Below are 18,631 nucleotides of genomic sequence, written 5' to 3'. Positions count from 1 at the left end.
TTTGCTACGGTATTCCCGTGTTTGATTTGTTGTTCTTTATCTGTATAGACTTTCGTACCGTATTTTAAAGTTTATATTCGATTTGTTGTGCGGAACGTTTAAACTGGGCATTTTTTAGTTGGTGCTCATTGATCGATCTCAATATCAGAATTAGAGCTGTTGTTAAAAAACTCTTAAGATGGCGTAAAATTTTACTTGCGGCTTGCAGCATCTGAAAATGAGTTTTTACTATTCATAATTTCGTGTTTGTCCCGTTATCAGTTTGTTATTCATCAAAAACGTTGGAAATTGGAATAATTGTTGGCGCATACACCGACCGCTTTCGTGAATAAAAGATGGCTTAGATTTCGAAGAATTTTTCGCATTCATTGACAGTCACTTGGAATAACTGCGGTACTTCGCATGTTATTTTTGCCTTAACTTCGTACAACAGTCGTGCGTTTTCTCCAAGAATTATTCTCGTAATATGAATGCAAGTGGCATACCGCGATAATCTATCGCAAATAGAAAACAAAACAATAAAAAAATATTTGGCATAGGCATCCTTGGATTGGGACAGCGCGGCAGTGGCTTAGGAAGAGTGTATCGGGTCATCGGAAGTTCCGAACAGTTCTATATCTGGTTTGGCGTTTATCGAAACAAATCATGAGCAGGCTTTTAGTCCATTAGAAGAGTTTGAAAACAACGAAAGCTGTTGATTTTCGATGTAAAAATGTTCAAGACATCCTTCGAATCCGTGGTGGTATGATGCGGGGATTTCTTGGTGTAGATCCGTGGATCCCCCTGCAACCGGAAACGGTTTAGTTCAGGTCACAAATAGTATACCAAGCGTTTGTGCGATGAATAAACGAATTGTGCTGTACATACAATTAAATTTTGCTTTATCGTTATCAGTGTACGATAAAAGAGTGCGCAGTAATAGCCGTTGTGGTTAAGAGTTGTTGTTATATGATTAAAATACGATATTGAACGAGGTACAGTACAGCTTACCAATGTAGATGTTTCCGTTCGTATTTAGCGCAGTTGCTCCCGGACTGGAAGTTTTTGTCCGTGCAGTTTCGTCGTCGACTTGAAGGCTGCCCCATCTTTTGATTCTGAAAGGGGTGTTTACTATGTTTTTTGTGAACTAACGCAAAAGTCAGATTTTATTTTTACAGGGTTCCGGGCATCATATGCGAAGCTTTCTTAGCTGAAGGCAAATGTTATTTTGGAGTTGTTGCAAGATTTATTCTAGTTATATTTTTAAGTTTATTCTAGTTATCCTTCTGGATTATCTTATATTTTTTATGATCTTATATTTGTTATACTCGTATTTTCAAGCAAAGCAGAAATGTTACAGTTAACTGTCACGATGCACTATTGCTCGGTGTATACGTACCTTTCAGCCGCAACAGTATGCCATTTTCCATCATTTACAAGTATCACAGACGTAATTGCAAAAAACTCCTGTTCTTTTCCCAAATCGTAACTGAACTGAACATATCCTTTCACAATTGCAATGGCAATAAAATCACCCCGGATGCTTTTTCCTTTGCTTTGCCAAACAATTAGTCCATTTGGTGAAGTTGTTTTCACACGGAACTTGAAAGAATTTCGTTCCTGATTGTCCAAGCTGTAATGCAGCGTGCTTAACGTTTTCGAATTACAAAATTAAGTTATTCTAGCATGACAATCATTCTACTGTAGTATATTTGTTTTGATTAAATTGGATCAGTAGAATATTTCTCGGTGCTTCTTGTGGCATTTTACCTTTTTGTGACTAAATTTGGATATTCCAAAAACGTATGTCCGTCAAACCGAACGGCCTTTTGCAATAAAGTTTTGGAAAAATCCGCAGCCAGAGCTGAAATTTAAAAACTGAGCTGTGATGTTCTTTGAAGTTTGGATGCAACGTTCAAACGCACAATAGTATACACATTAAGTAGTATCCTCACAAGCCAGTTTCCTGACAAATATATCAGTAACTTCAGTGAAAGATACGCATTCTGACCCACCTTTCTCGCACCGCTCACCCCCAAACATTGGCTGGCACTTGCATTTGAATGTGGACAATCTCGGAATACACAATCCACCATTTAGACATTTTTCTTCTTTTTCGTGACATGGCGGACCGCTGAATGGTTTGACATTGTTCATTTCCGCTGCTTCCTGCGAAAGGTCATCCCACTGGCGTCCATTAATATTGACCATCTGCACCGCTCCATCGAAGTAAGAATCCAACTTGGCAGAACGCGCAGTTTGGAAAAAGTTTTTCACTCCGCCGATAAAGGTTCCCATTTCAAGGTTTAATTCCGCAAGAGAGCCCTGCACGGAAAGTTAACCAATAATGTACGGCAATTAAGCATAACTACTAATAATCCGTGAAACATTCTTACATTGAAACATTTGGTTGAAACATTTTTACCTGAGATTCGGCACTGACTATTGCTCCATTGTCCAGCTGAAGGGAAGCACGTTTTCCGTGACGAAAAATTTTGGTCGTGTGCCATTCGTTCAAAATGACAATTTCCGGGTATCTAAATGTTTAAAAAATAAAGGTAAAATATTGCAGACTAGTGGATAGTCCACCCGCAAGAACCGTACGTTATGTTTACGATCCCATCGCCCAGATCGAAGAGGAATTCCAGCCTGGTCTGGCGCAGATTGACCGCAACGAAATCGCCATCACCAGTGAGCAGCCTTGCGGCGTACATGAGCAAACCACTTTCTGAGCGCGTATTAAACCAGATTTCGATGTTTAAAAAAGGATTAGCATCAGTGATTCGAGGCAACTGAATGTACGAGGGTCCATAAAAATCGGCAACAAAAGGCGCTCGGGATGATTCTGGAATAGGTCACCAGTCAAGAACACGCTCAGTAAATTTTACATAAGAACTATTTGGCGAATGTCGACAGTTTTCTTACTCGGGTCACAATTCAGAGCGTGAGATCCATCTGCAAAACAGTTAAGTCAGAACCCATTAGATAACTCTGTCAGTGACAGTAGCCATTATGTACATAAATATGGAGTACAAGCGAGTACAATACCGAAAACAAATGTTCACGACTAAAAAATTGTGTACTCGTAGAGCAGGGTTAATCGGTCTTATCTAAATTTCTGTAGGATCATAAATGATCTGGAAAAAAATATGTATTTAATGCTCATATGCGTTATTACCGATGGTAGAGCTATTATTAGAATTTTATTTTTCTGCAGTGTTTATTTCTCGATTTTCAGAGATTACATACAACCATACGCTACTGCTTGAAAATTAGATTTGATTTAGTATTTCATATTTTGTTTTCGCTGTATATATTACGCGATAAAATGTGTGGATTGTTTTACCTGGACAAACATGTACAATTTTTTCACTGTCCATTAGTGCAAGGGCTGCGCTGGTTTGGCAGTTTTTGCATTCTTGGTCTGTCGCTGTTACCGAAGCCGCTTTTTCGCATTGGTCTCCTAGTCAACAATAAATATTCGCCTCTACTATTGTGTGCCACGATTAGAGAGTTGGTTTTGAAAGAGAGGCATACACAAGGTGCTACACAAAAATGAACAAATTCAGCAAACCTGTAAAATTATGAGGACAGATGCAAGTGTACTGATGACCTTTGGATATTGCCTCACATGTGCCCCCGTTTTTACCTATTTAATTAGAACAGTTTCGTATTTTACTAGGTATCGGCATAAGATAATCAAGAAACGGTTTACTACGTACATGGAGAACTGACACAAGCGCTAACGCCGCATTCCCCTGCAACTCGAAGCAGTTATACTTGTGCAAGTTAACATCTGGGTTAGACGAGCTCGAACCGACCTATTTCAAAAGCAGCAATCGTATCCTGAAATCCTGGATCTGTTAATCCCAGGAATTTCTTGCCAGTTCGAACGGAATAGATGCAACCAACAAAACCACTTTTCGTTCCGATTTTGTCAAAAACTCTGCAAAGAATGTCAATGAGTATACTGTTTGAGCCGTAACGTAATTTTTGCCAGTTGTTACTCGGGAATATTGCAGTCAAAAAATTAGTAGAAAACGCATAAACAAAAGATAATACTACAGCATTATCATATCGCGTAAGCTAATACGCATCAAAATAGTTTTCCAGTTACTGTATGTTAAATCTTTCAATTTTTTTTCCAAATTTTTCATCTTTTTTATTTTTAGCTATTGTACGTCGGTGTATGTATAGGTCGATGCTGGCATATCACTCGTACAACAACTATTACAACGGGAGCGCTGCCTTACGTTGGATTACTGTAAGGAATGTATCCTATAAAGAGACTCTCATCCAAATCCAGAAACTTCCTACTCCCAGGACATTTGCCCAAAACCTCGGGATTATCGTCTAAGCGTAGCATTCCGTCTTGATTAAACCTCTTAGCTGTTATTCGATGGCGCTTATCGATGACGACTTGGGATGTGCTGCGTATTAGCGCCGGGCCATCTCCAAGGTCGTATCTGCATCCATGCAAACATAAAGATGCATGTAGCTCAGTGATGTTGCCACAAGCACACATGTGGGTAAATATGCAAACGAAAGGTCGCAAGAGAATTATATTTGCCAACAGTATTAAATTAAGTGTGGGAATCACTTTACCGGAACTCCACGAAGCCATTATTGAGTGACAGGGAAACAAAATCACCACCACCATCCGACTTCTGACCGTTGTACAGGATAATGCCATCTAATGCATGTGCTTGAAAATCCAGTTCAATATTTAGCTGCGTGTATCCACTCATCGGCCTTAAAGAAAAAGTATAACTGCACAATGAAAATAACAAAAACAGGAATATGCGGCGCACCTCAGTTCAAAAAATGACTTCCCGCCAAAAGATGGGATTGTTGTTAATGTCGCTGTAAATAAAAATGCGTTATTGGTAATCAAGTATGTTCATAAAATATAGCATAACAAGGTTTCTTGCACACCGCTTTGTACATTTATATCGAAAACGGCAGCTTTTTTATAGGTTTTTTTTAAACTAAAATTTAGCTAGCATTTTTTTTGTTAACTTTTATGGAAAAACAGTATTTATGTTTATACATTTTATGTTACAAACAGCGAATTTAAACTAACTACAAGCTGCAACGGTATCATCAACTTCCGTAATCTGTTTCACACCTTCTTCGCAAAATTTTCCCTGAAATCCCGGTGCGCAAGCACAACTTGCTTGGCCAGTTTTTGCACTCTTTACACATGTCCCTGCGTTTTCACAAGGTTTTTTCCCACACGCCGCGTCTTTGGGAAAAGCGGACTTCTTTAACTCTACACAAATCAGAACAACAAACTTTGACTGGTGTATTTTTCCAGCCTGATCAATAATTCAGATTAGCGTACTTTGACATTGCTGCTGGTCCATAAGCGGCTCAAATCCATCGATGCAAGTGCATTTGCCTCTCGGACAGGCGCTGTGCTTTACAGTGCAATCTGAGTCCCGGTCGCAGGAGTGCCCAAGATAACCTAGTGCGTAAAAATGGAATTATGACTACATGCTACTTCGGCTGAGACGATAAAACGATTTTTTTCGTGGGGATTTCGTAAGCGGATTAATGGAAATTGATACAGTCAACATGCTGCGAACGAGAAAATCACAGTATCGCAGTACTTATATAGGGAAGTAATTTTTCCCTTTCCAGAATACTGGCCCCGCCGAATATAATTTATCGCTTCATCGATCTGTATGAATTCTTACCGAAGGTTGTCAATTTTTGAAATGATTGCGCTTTGCTGTCCGTATCATGGAACAAGTCATTGCTCTTGTAAATATCCTTAATATCGTGATCCGCCTGGAGTGTGACGGCCAGCGGTGTTAAGGTCACAAAGTGGGATGACGCGGTGGCCACTGCAGCAGCTGGTCCCGCAGCTACAAAATGCACAGCATCACAGTACTTACAAGATGGGCTACTCAGTACACGGTCACCAATGTTAGACAGGGAATTTGCAAAACTAATTGGGAAATAAATAGGTCAGTTGCATGCTGGGGAAAAATTATTTGGCAAGAACGTGTTTGTGACGAGGAAATCAAATATCGTACATTTCATGCGTAATGGAATAAATTGAATTCTGAAATGAGAAGTTGCAGGATCACAGATCAAGTTGCACGTTCCCACTGTGCACGATTGACTGCGTATGCAAGACAACCGTGGTAATCAAATTGCTGTTATTACGGCCGAGTGAGCTTTTACTGAAAAAACTATCAAAGATTTTAATTTGGCGCACAAAAAGCGGACTACTTAAAGGTTAACCATGCTAAACATTTCCAAAACAGTTTTTTGTTCTTAGTGCATTCCAGTCACTCCAGGGACTTCTATTTAATGTAAACACAATTTCAAAAAAGCAGATGTTGTTAACAAAAAACTGGAATATTTACGCCTGGCAAGAATGTATATTTACAAAGCGCATGTATACTAAAGTTATTTCGAGACTCGCAGTTTAATGGCAGTACAGGAAACTGGAGTTTAAATCGTTGCAATAGCGGGCAGTTGACCTTAAGGAGAAAGTTCAAGATCTGCATTTATTACGTGTCAGATCCAGATGGGAGATGCATTACTTGCCTTCTCCACAAGAACCCCAGGAAACGATGGTAACATCTTTCTGGAGTTGACAAGCATGGATCCGTAACTGACACACACTGGAATACGTCCTTCCGTCCGATCCACAAACGGACGGCGATACATCATTTTCCTTGCAAGTCATATTACAGACGCCTGCAAAGCGCGACTGACTACTGCATTATATGTCCTACTTATAACCATTTATCAAAAGTTGCTATGAACTATGTAGTGTGCACTTTGCGTACATTCAACGTGGCCATTTCTCTGGACACAAATTGCGCCCAAATGACAAAGCAGCTCGCCGCAGGACGACGGTTGTACCGGGTAGGAATCGGCTGAAAATAATATGCACAATTGCCGTATGCTGTGCTTACGACGAGGCAGTCCCATCGATCAGTCTCACTTACCGGAAACACACCCTGCTGGCTGTAGAATCTGCATACAGAAAATGAATAATTAGTTGCACTATAGCCCATTCAGAATAGACTTCCTGTAAAAATTACGTTAAAATCAGAGAAACTTGACACATTTTGTGAGCTGGAAACAGATCGCTTTCATGCTTTGAATGGAAAAGGTCAGTGTGTGCAGTGAACAGCCTAATTACTTGTGATCGACATTAATGGACTGCCGGAAGGAAACCTAGTTTCACTGGGCCGCCCAGAGTTTCCATGTCCAAATTTAAACTCAGGATGCAATACTTTCATGGACAGTTTTCATTAATCCCACGATGTACATTCTACATATGCGTATGTTGCAGCCACTGCGACTAACAGCTAAGAAAAGAATGAGTCGTTACAAGTTCAACTTATTAACCGAATTCCTTATTAAAAAATGCCCATTAAAAGCGAGCTGCAACTGGAACAGAAGCTGGTAAAAAATTAATCAACCTAGGTAACATATTTTTCAGCTCCTTTCTGTACAATTTTTGGAACAATTTTCTGTTTTGCGCTAAGTCTTTTGCAGCGGTTGCCCTCTAGAGGGTTAAGCTATTACATCCGTGCGATCATAAAATGGTGATAAAAATTACAAAATACTTCGGTTTACTGGAAGACTGGACTGGCCTGCGTGGAAGATGAATATTGCCCTCACGTCCTTTTATTAGTTTTTTTGGCTGATGTTAAGAAAACACTACCATGTTGTCCGGACATCTGTCGCATTTGATCCCGAGAACACCTGGCTTACACAGACAGCGTCCGGTCATTTGTTCGCAATCGGGCCGGACCGATCCGAAATTGGAGCAAGCGCACGCTGCAAGATGAGATGCGTATTGCATAACGCCAACTCATGCCGATAAAAGCTTCTTGAGAAACGCCAGATGAAGCGGTCGTCACTTACGCATGCAGCCTTTGGAAACGGAAACAGCTCGGTGCAGTCCCCAGAATCCCCTCTGACAGCTATAGAAAATCAAAGGAAGAAGATTGAAGATTGCCATTTTCTCTCCATGAAAATTTAATGCAATTGCAGCAGCAACGTGCAGCACCCATATACCGGTCACATCGGGCACCGCCCACTCCCAGTTTACACTTGCACTGCTTCGTCTCATCATCGCACTGCGCCGACACGGCTCCCAACTTATTGCATCGACAGGCTTCTGTAATTACCATCTCCAGTTAACGCCCTCAATTGTTTATATACTGTTGATTGGTGAGAAAACGCATACCGTTCGTCACAGATGCTGATGGAGCCGTTTGACAGCCTTGATTGTGACGACCTTTTGCCGGTGTAAAGCCATCGGGACAGCACCCGTATTGGGTTTGAGCGCAGGCACTTTTCCGGGATTTCTCTGCAATATCGCGGGAAAATCGACACACAGAGATACTGGGCAACTTAAAGTCATTAAGCTAACTGGATTAGCTGTCGGTTATTGGATTTGACAGCACATCTAATAATAATCGAACAAACCTTCCGGACAGCATTGGGCAAATCCTCCCGATATGGACTGATGACAGTAACTGCCAACTGGGCATTTTCTGTTCACAAGAATAAAAATTGTGTTTACAGGAAATAACAAACAGTGATGACATTCTGCTCATGTATTGCGCATGGCTTATATGTAACTATACCATTATTTAAAGCGATAAAAAATTCCCATTAAAATTACCATAAGTCATTCAGTTGCGATTATTGATTGGCCCTGTCGATTCAATTCACGGGCGCGATTCACAAAGTCATTTGGAGTCGTGTTTGCATAGGTTTATGATACGCAATATGTTATACTACTGCAAATATTGTCGTGCACGTTCTTTACTATAGAAGTATTCAATTTCAACTATTTCCGTAATTCCGTAATAATTACATAATTTGGTTGCCCACAAAAATTTTTATCGGTTAATGCACGTGCAAACTATTGTTGCAAATAAGTACTAGCAAGCAGCAAAAATATGTATGCGTCGTGTACACAAAAATTAGACCAAACTAAATATTTTGAAGAAACGTGTTTCGAGCATCATAACTGATCCTGTGACGATAATTAAATGCCCACTAAAGATAAAACCGGTATTAAGTGCTAATTATAACTGCCTATAACTCGCAATAGCTACTTATGTTCGCTTAGGGTAAACATATAAACCAACTGACTTCCGTTTTTTTTATATTTTTGCTTTTCTGCTGGGCTGGAAAAGGGCACATTAACATGCTCTCAATTGAGTGTGAAGAAACGAAAGTTTGCAATTTTTTCCGTTCCAGAAAGAGCGCACATGTCAAAGTGGGAATGAATACTTACTCGTCATTTTTGGTCCTCTCACCGCAGTGGAGGACTTGGTGCGTGATATTATTCCGCAGCGGTTCTGCTCCGTAGCACGGCAATATATCAACATCTGTAATCGAGGGATTGCGGACAGTCAGACAGCTATTCAAGCATCGCCTATTACGTGACCAGACAATTATCCCAAGAGTTAACCTTCGCATTCAGCTGCCGGACGGGAAGAAATCTGCTGTCCCTGTTGACAAGCATGCTCTTTGAGAAGGCACTCATTTGTGAATAATCTCTTGCTGCTGTGCGGTTCATGACTGTTTATCCCGCAAACGGCTCGTCCCGTCGTCAATGAGCAATTAAATTGGCACACACAATGCATGCCATCATCATTGGCGGGTAAACAGTGTCCGCCCAGTGGCAAACATATCTTTTCCTCGCACGCCACTCTGACCACCGCGGCATCTGTTGATCCTTGGCCGGAACCGGCGTCTTCCCAATCGTCGCCACCGTCGGGCTCATAATCAGTTGAGGCGGATATGGCGTTTGTCGGTAGCGATTCTGCGAAAACCGACAGCGTTGGCTGATAAGTATCAACAAGGACGCAGCTTAAAAACTATTAGCCTGTGTGTCAGGATCATTACCATCATCACTTGATCTGATCCCGGACTATTTGACACATTTAGCCTAAACTTTTTAGCAAGCTATCACTTATCAGTTATGAAATGTACAATTACGCACGGTATGCTTGCCTTGTTATTAATATTGATAATCAGCTGTGCTGGAATCGTGCATGGTTAAGAAAAAAGTTTAGTAAATAATTTTACAGAATTTTCAACCTCAGAGGCACAAATTTTCCTGTATACGGTAAACCTAATCACCTTTTTCTACTGTTACTGTTTTTCTGACGAAGACGTACGAACGTGACCTTATTGACGATGATGTAGCATTGTTTTTCAGTTTTATTGTTAGCTTCAGGCGGGGCGACAATTAAGACGACCCTTCAAGTGTACATACCGCACGGATGAGGAGCGGCAACAACAATGAATCTGCGGTGTTCACATGCTGTCCTGCGAAGTTCGCACTAAAAACGAGAGGAAGAAAAAATCAAAACGTCAATCAATCAATGTTGCAGACACATTATCGCTTGCACGGCACTTTAAACAAATACAGCAGCTGTTCACGAAGTGGATAAAAATGCTCGCACTTGACATAATGATCAATCGAAGCATGTCCTGAGTAGCTTCATAAAATAATCACAACTGTGCCGTTGCAGCACCATTGATCTATCGTGCCAATTTCGCCATTTTATCCCAAAAAAATGGAAATTCATGCCAATAAGAGAGAGTAGCAAATAGGGTTGCCGTCATACGAGGCCATCTAATGATGCGATATGTTGCGCAGCGCGCACAACTCACCTCGTTTTGATATGTTATCCCGTCGACGCCACACACTGGTTTATGCACCTATAATATGCCCGGACGACGTCATAACGACACATTCATTGCCGCATTTTAGGAATGTGCATAAAGGTTTATGCAGATATGAACTTAACATTATATTTTAAAGTTAAATTATTTATTACTCATTCTAAACGGTGATTATTGTAGGTTAGGAAAACAAGAAAGTGTTAGACATCGTTCCAAGAATTTGCATGCCGGTAATTCAATAAGCGATCATTTTTCTTTGTATCTTACTGGTGAGCAGGTGTATGGGCAAACACATTTAGCCATCCCCTTTTCATCCAGTTCGCATGTGGAATAAAAATCGCACTGTTTTCTTTGGCATCCACCTAAAATACGGGCAAATTACGCTATTGTGCCCAAGTGTGTAACAACATCAATCGATAACCCGGTCTTCATAAAACATTATTGTATTCTTTCCTTACAGAGCAGTCAGGTCAGTGTAACAAAATTGAATTACATACATAATCAACAGGGTGCGTTGTTACCAATGACATTCTGTGAAAATGTTATGAAAAATTACTGCAAACTGTTTGCGCGCTAATTTGATTTCCCCCTTTTTTTATCGAGTCGTACATGCGTGCTGAAAGACGAACAGTCCCGTTTGTGGGGGGATGTCCAATTTAATCAAATACATTACATTAACGTGAGCCTGCATTTCGAGTTTTCAACAAGCCAAATGGTTTCAGGCCACCTGAACTCCATATAACTGAAAGTTACGATAAAATTTTGTATGGCTTTAGAACAACCAAACGTTTTAAGCAGACCGCAGTTTAGGCGTATTTTTTAAGATGTAACCTATTCTGAAATTTCGATAAAGATTTTGGTGGTTAAAATTGCTGTAGTTGACAGACGCGCAAAACAATACGTTGTTTGTGAGAAATTGTACTAAACCATGCATTTGCAGTCATTGTCGACAGCACATGCACTGGAAATCTATGCGTCAATTTTCTGTCCTTTAGCTCGTTACTCATCAAGATTTTGTGTTAATGTGCTTTCCCAGGAGTATAAGACGCTAGAGTCATGTAGGGTGTTTCCTGTTTCCTTAAAAGCTCCTGATCCATCATCTTTATCGGTCTCTTGACACAACTTTTCTGAAGTCTGACCAGATTTCATTAGGATATGAAAGATGTACGGGAGACTTGCGAATATTTTACAGTTCGTCTTACATCCAGCAAACCGCCTTATACCGCGCATGGACCCCGCATATACAACTAAAAAAGTGTACCGTTGAAAACGGTACGGTAGAAATGGTGGAAACTTTTTCTCGTAAATCATTTCCTTCAGTTCCTTGTACCAAAAAGCTCTTCCGTGGAAATATGCATAACAAGTTATTTTTTACCTTAGTAAATTAGCAAGCTACTCGTAATTTCTTTCCGTTGGTAATCCATGTTTTTGTCCATCTTTGTCGAATGTAAGTACATACGTACTGTATATGTGCGAACAACCGTAGTACATATAACTATATCTCTGTGCCACTCACAAATATATAAAAATCAAACCGGAAGTTCTAATATAATTATTCCTAAAATTCGATCATGTTAAATTAATTCAGTGTAGAAATAAATTGATTATGGTATCTATGGTTTGTTGCGTTTGTTGACTTACCACAAACACCATTCGATTCCACTGTTATTGCTTTCTGCACTTTACAACTGGCCAATCGAAGTTTACAATGGTTTTCGTAAGTGACATTGTCGGATCCACAAACGTACGTATGCCGCATGTCGATGTTGGGAAAGGCATCACACGTTGGCGGGCATAAACATTGGCTTTGTCCGGTTAGATAGTTGCCTGCACAGATAGCTCCATAGTGACAGGTGCGGTTCAGACAGGGATCTTGCAGTTCTGTGTCAAACGACAAAAACGGAGTAGCGACCATGCAGTGACCATCCTTGCGAACCGGACAGGTAAATGCTAAAAGTATCTCACAGATAACCGTGAACATCTCCGATGCATCACTTGGTGTACTAAATACCACCGATAAAATACTAAATACCACCGATAAAACATTCAGACAAAGTTTCAGAATTGGAGGACGACGTGGTCATAATTATGGTAATTTAGTATTGCGCGGTTTGGGGAAGTGTGTAAACGTGCTTCAAGATCGGCCAATGCGATCAAACCGGCTTTCCGCAGTCCAGCTGGCAAGTGTCGCTAAGATTATCGAACATTTCGAATGTAGCCAGAGAGAAAAATGATTCAACAGGAGAATCTAATTGATCAGATGATACAACAAGAGATGTACACTTCATTAAAGTGCACTCCATCCGCGGCAGTACAAATAAACCCGGAAAAAATCACAGGCAATGCCACCGAAATCGCCAGTTAATTCAAGCGTATCGTGTTGCTTTGGAATTCCAATGGTAATGTTCTCAAAACGCAACCTGGTTGTTAACCGGAAGTTTCATTACACAACCGGATACAATTTCTGCAGCTGCTGACGGCGTCGTATGTATACACATACGTACGGAACACTGGATATTGTGATACTATTCACATATTCCCTTCTGGATGCCGCTGTGCACAGCCTCCACACATCATTTGTTTAGTCCTGATCATTGTTTAAATTCATGCATTTTTATGTATAGTACACTGAAAAATTGGGTCAGAAACTGGAAAAGTTGCAATGCTATACCGTAGCTAATTCGAAGGCGCATATTGTACGAAGGGGAAAAGTTGCATACAGCTGCATGCTTATTATATTGCATGCCCCGCGTTACAGAGATTCTGCGGGCTACTACCGGCTTCTTTGACCCGCCCTGCCCTATTCCTATTGGATATCACCCACTGACATATCCAGAAATCCCAGGGGGACCTGTCCAGTTTTGTCTGGAAGCAGTATGTTACTTCCTGTCATGCAGCAGAAGAAAGTTCGTACAGGCTATCGACCTTGTCAATCGATTTTCCTTTGTCGATAAAGAGCGTTAAAAATTTATGACAGTGGATGCTGCTCAGCTCGTGAATTGCATTGTTACCCGATAGTTATCTTGCAGGTCACCAATGGACAGGTATCCCTATTTCACTGTATGAGAGGATATTTAGGAGACAGAAGGAGATAGTTTGATGTGTAGCATAATTTGTAAACTCAGATTACCCAAATTAAGAAGTGTGCCCAAAAGCCAAACTATTGAGTGTCTTTTTGAAAAAAGCTGAATGATAAATACCTCAAATGCTATACATTCTCAAATACATTAAATGCTAATACATTCTCAAATACTTAACTTTTGCAACATGGAACGAGTAACTAGCAGTAAAACACTGCGTACCGATATATTTGCACTACCCGTAGGAACTATTATTTAGCGTGCTTAAAACGCTGCATGCTTACTAGTTTAACTATGAAACACTCGTATAAACCGTAAAACGTAACATAGATCTTCTTACCTGTACATATCGCTTTGGAATTGGACTTGTCACCTTTGCAAATCGAACGTGGTCCACAGTAGTGCTTTTCACATGGCGCTACCAAAGGCAAAGATTAGATCAATCAGTTTCACACTGTGCAATTCCTGTATTTTTATAAAAACCATTTATCTGTAAAGTAACTGCCAGAAGATAAAGTATAATATGTATTCCGCAAATGAAATTACCCTAATCAGATCTCTGAGTTGCAATAATTAAACCAACCGGAATTTAAACTGTTACAAGCTAGCTATGAGAAAATAGTAGCTATTCTAAAATTTACTTTTTAAAAGATTTTAAAGAAAAGGGAACTCTACTTTCAGAATATAGTTTATATTGTTAACATATGTACTGTACGTTCCAGCTAGTTGCATACGAAGTACACGTATTTCGGTGTGCCAGATTTCTTAGGACGTGGGCTTACCTTCTGCTACAGGAGCTCGAGTACTGAAAGAATACCCTGAAAAGTGCAAAACATCGTTTTGATCAACCTGTGGAGACAACAATGATGAAAACTGAATAATCGGAAATTTTGCCTGATGATGATATATTGCAAAGGATCTTACAAAGCTGGATTTTGCAAAGGGATCCTTTTTTGGTTTTCTAAAGATTATAAATCAAATTGCGACTTCGTTTGCTTCGAGTTTGTTCTCGCGTGTTATACATAAAACAACAAACTGTACTTTGCTCGTGTAAACTGTGTAAACTATCAACGTTTTCTTGGCGTTGATTTATACGTGTATTCTTTTACGGAAAATTTCTCGAGCCTGCTGAACCCGTTCTGCCGACATCTTTCAGACAAAATGGGAAAGAAAAAACCATGAAAGGTTTTAAGGCGATGTCAAAACAAAGCAAAAAATGCCTGCCGTTGAATCTTTTTTTGCCTAAAATTCAGTTTAAATTGTATTACGTAGTTATTACCCTTTTTTAGAACCTTTTTTATTTTATAGAATTTGCAGAACCGTAATTTTAGTATGCAGTACACGGCTGCAGATAGATTACAAGTATACGAAGAACCATGCCCTTCTGTCTTTCTATTTTCGAGCGGGAAAGAAACAAAAAGGCAAGAAAGTGGCACAAACGCTACTTGCCAAAGCGGTGTTTGTTACGCGTTCCGTGTATCTACTCGTAACGGATAATGTTCACCGTGTTTACGATTAAAACAATGCACTCCAAGTACCAGCCAGCATGATTGTTTAACTCTACAGGTAGGCGACTTGCCGACCAATGGTTCCATTAGCCGAGGAGCCGCCCATGGCCATTCCAGTTTTCATAATCGTTTGACGCTGTGGTACCGATAGTACGTGAAAATCTTACGTGTTATACGTGTGAAAAAGTGTGACATTTACTTGTCAGAAAAACCGCGAAAAATTAGAAACCACAGACGCAAGAAAAAGTGTAAAAGTTTCGATCACTTTTGTCGTTTCCCTCGTGTATAAATCATATGGAAAACATTACGACACACGACTGCTGACATTTGTCGGTGTTATATTCGGATCCTGGCTAGTTGTTAAAATGTTGCTGACAACATTACTCGAGCAAGTATAGTTTCTTACCCCGAACAAATAGCCGAAAACTACGCGTCTATACCGTGTGAAAATTATGGACCATGAAACGATCATCTGCATTTTTGCGCGCCGATGTCTGTTATAGTTTTGCAAGAAAAATCTTCGATTAGGACAGGTAAAACAGATTATATGCTTCTACTGTTTTCTCTGTGAACTGCACAATAGTTGTGCTAGCGTTTCCATACTGCAAACCATCAAGCATGTATCTTCATTACTTTATTAAACAAAGTAATGAAGATGTGCAAGACATGAAGCTCTGGCATATACGAAAAACACACAATAGGAACTTCGTCCTTAACTTTTGGAACAGGTCATTAACCATAATCGGTAGAATAATGCAGTCCATAACTCATAAGTAGTCTGGAATTAATTAGAAGAACCGTTTAGAAGAAACTGTGCACAACACACATTATCAAGAGATAAACCAGATATTATCCTAAAAGTTATATTATTAAAATAATTGTAAATGTAATAGCATCGAAAAAATGTTAAAATGGCCGGTAATAATATTTACGTTATCATACAAAAAAAATCGCGTATATAGCTCATAATTTGTTAACAAACCTCTACATCTTAATTGACATCGCTGCAACTTTTGGCTCAAATAAATTAACGAGTATTTTGCTAACTCCGGCAGTAGATTTTGATTTTTAGTGATATCCGTATCACATAAAACATTTCTGATACCCATTGTCATCTCGGGATACGGCAAGTAGTGTCCGGTTTAATTTATGGTGACTGCTATGCGCCCCGATGTCCGGGCGCAGAAATATCGGCGATTTGCTGTTTTTCCGAAGGTTTCTGATGTTTAATTTGGCTTTAACCACTCAATTTTCCTGTGGTATTGTCAAAAACAGAACAGCTTACATATACCTCACCCTGTAAATTTATTTGCTTTAACACAGACTACGGCAACAACAGCGACGACGCGTAATTATTAAGCTTTATTTGAGGATTTGATGAAGACACTAGCACCGGAACACCGGCGCAATCGACCCCGTCGTCCTTGCTAAATCAACCCCTCGTCTCCTCGCAAAAGAGGGTGGGTGGGGGGAAGAACGACTTGTTACCTTTAAAGCAACTTCACTGATACTGAAGTTGATTTACTGCAGTGGACACAACAGCAACTAAAATGTACTAAACACAAATGTGCAATCGCTGTGCTTCATCTGTGCGCCCGAGCACACGGGGCGCACAGCTAAAATTCTATGCGCCCGGTTTGTCGGGGCGCACAGCCATTTCGTTAATTTATTCCTGATTGTCAACAGCATAAACCTGTCCTTGTTGTTATTATGGTGTGAAATGCGCATATTTAGATATTTGATACTCTAAATTTTGCGGCCTAGACATCAGTTTTTACAAATCCTGAAATCCAAGATGTTTGGATTTTAATACGCTGAAACTTATATAAAGCATATCGCTTCCCAGGGTTAAAGTACGTAATATGCATTACGGGCGCAAGCACCACAATTCGACAATTTGTTCTGCAAAGTGTCTGACCATCGTGATAATTCAGCATTACGCAATTAAATCTTCCCATTATTTCCATATGATTTACCTTTTATTTATAACAGCGAAATAAATTTAAGCATTTAAGCATTTTTATCAAAAATAAAAAATAATGCAGTTTACCCTAGCAATAAGTTCAATTATTTTTCTGATTGATTGTGAGAAGTTAGAACATCCATGAATTAAAATTTACTTATTCAGCCATTATCATTGTTTTCGGCCTAGTAAAATATGAACTTTTGAAGCCGACTGTTGAAAAGTTTAACGACAGAATCGATAATTAAACGTTACAGTACTACTGCTTATGCCACGTTCCGAATTCCAGGTATACAACTGTCAATTAATTACCTCTAATTAGGGCGGAAAACTTATCCAAATTGTGCAGCGTTAATCGAATAACACTAGAATTCAGACGAAAATTGCCGGTTTCCGTGTTTGCTGTCAAAAGAAAGATCTTCGTATCCTTCTTAGACACATGCGCCTGGCATATAGACGTGTCTCCAAAGTTCTCAATTAGGATTAAGCTCATGGGCCGGAGCACCGCAGCGTGACCTTTGATGACCCTTTTCACTGCCACTTGTGCCTTGTAAAGACGACCAACTTTCCCTGGAGCATATTGTATAAGGTCCAGCACTGTTCCTGTCAGTATGAAGTCCGCACTGCCTTCCCGGATTTTGAGAGATGGCTCTGATAAACATGCTCCAATATGTAGCTGCGCGGCGCGGACAAACATGAACTGCAGAAAAATTATTATAGTCGCTTTCGAACAAAACACCAGCAACTCCATCTCCATTCATCAGGAGTTTAGCAAGAGACAAGCGATCAAAAACTAAACTTGTTTTTGTCACATTGTGAGATTATATCCAACACAAATGCCGACAGTAACAATATTAACCGTTGTTCTTGTTTAGATTAGTAACCGAGCATTGGCACTGCATCAACACAAAATGACCATCACTCGCCTCGGACAAGACGCTTTTATTATTAGGAGAGGAAGTTTGCTTTTCTTTGACATTCACACTCTTCTCCCTCTCTTACCGCACAGCGGGGTGTTAACTAAAATAAACGAAGTCACTTAATAGAGAATTCACAGACATGTAAAATCTGAGACATAGTGCCATTGGAATGGCACTCAATGTACAGAATCGCAGATACGTATTGTAGAATTTACACAGTGGTTCCAGCATAATTCGATGTACACGATATGAGACTACGAGTAGATTAACATTTCCAAGCATATGTCTTCACAACAGCAGGTTACAACGATCACTTTGGTGTGGGCACGATATCCATATTTTAATCACGGTACACAATAAAGGGTGGAGCAAAAATGGCTTCGAAAATGTATCAATTTGTTGCTCTTACTTTCTTCACCCAGATAACCCCATACTTTTGGCTCTAGATAAGAAATTTTTCTCGGTTACGAGTCTTTCGATATAAACAGCTATTGCGTT

The 18,631-nt window shown here is 39.9% G+C and overlaps 1 protein-coding gene across 1 annotated transcript; it reads right to left on the bottom strand.

Annotated features, from left to right (window-relative positions):
- Positions 1-266: 266 nt before the first annotated feature.
- LOC129585950 (agrin-like) lies at positions 267-18,323 on the bottom strand. Its single transcript, XM_055478887.1, has 35 exons — positions 17,526-18,323; positions 14,525-14,560; positions 14,083-14,160; positions 12,304-12,543; positions 10,930-11,024; positions 10,651-10,698; positions 10,250-10,316; positions 9,440-9,793; positions 9,263-9,356; positions 8,443-8,510; positions 8,201-8,323; positions 8,029-8,131; positions 7,876-7,934; positions 7,673-7,788; positions 6,948-6,975; positions 6,786-6,875; positions 6,541-6,693; positions 5,679-5,849; positions 5,324-5,446; positions 5,108-5,251; positions 4,791-4,842; positions 4,585-4,731; positions 4,233-4,445; positions 3,801-3,925; positions 3,702-3,737; positions 3,554-3,628; positions 3,326-3,442; positions 2,905-2,934; positions 2,584-2,824; positions 2,405-2,516; positions 1,995-2,304; positions 1,750-1,843; positions 1,379-1,612; positions 991-1,094; positions 267-783 (listed from the first exon to the last, which is right to left on the bottom strand). The coding sequence occupies exons 1-35, from the start codon at positions 17,968-17,970 to the stop codon at positions 644-646; spliced, it is 4,665 nt and encodes a 1,554-aa protein (XP_055334862.1). The 5' UTR covers positions 17,971-18,323; the 3' UTR covers positions 267-643.
- Positions 18,324-18,631: the final 308 nt, after the last annotated feature.

This window comes from Paramacrobiotus metropolitanus, unplaced genomic scaffold (assembly GCF_019649055.1).
Source record: "Paramacrobiotus metropolitanus isolate TYO unplaced genomic scaffold, Prichtersi_v1.0 Parri_scaffold0000002, whole genome shotgun sequence".
In the NCBI taxonomy this organism is placed as follows: domain Eukaryota; kingdom Metazoa; phylum Tardigrada; class Eutardigrada; order Parachela; family Macrobiotidae; genus Paramacrobiotus; species Paramacrobiotus metropolitanus.
This window is presented reverse-complemented; position numbering and strand designations above follow the sequence as displayed.

Excerpts from the sequence above, each read along its gene's own strand:
- LOC129585950 (XM_055478887.1), bottom strand. The coding sequence starts at position 17,970 with ATGGAGATGGAGTTGCTGGTGTTTTGTTCGAAAGCGACTATAATAATT. Across the intron at positions 8,132-8,200 it reads ATCAGCATCTGTGACGAACG|AAGCCTGTCGATGCAATAAG; the intron begins GTATGCGTTTTC and ends TGGTAATTACAG. Across the intron at positions 2,935-3,325 it reads AATTGTACATGTTTGTCCAG|ATGGATCTCACGCTCTGAAT; the intron begins GTAAAACAATCC and ends ACTGTTTTGCAG.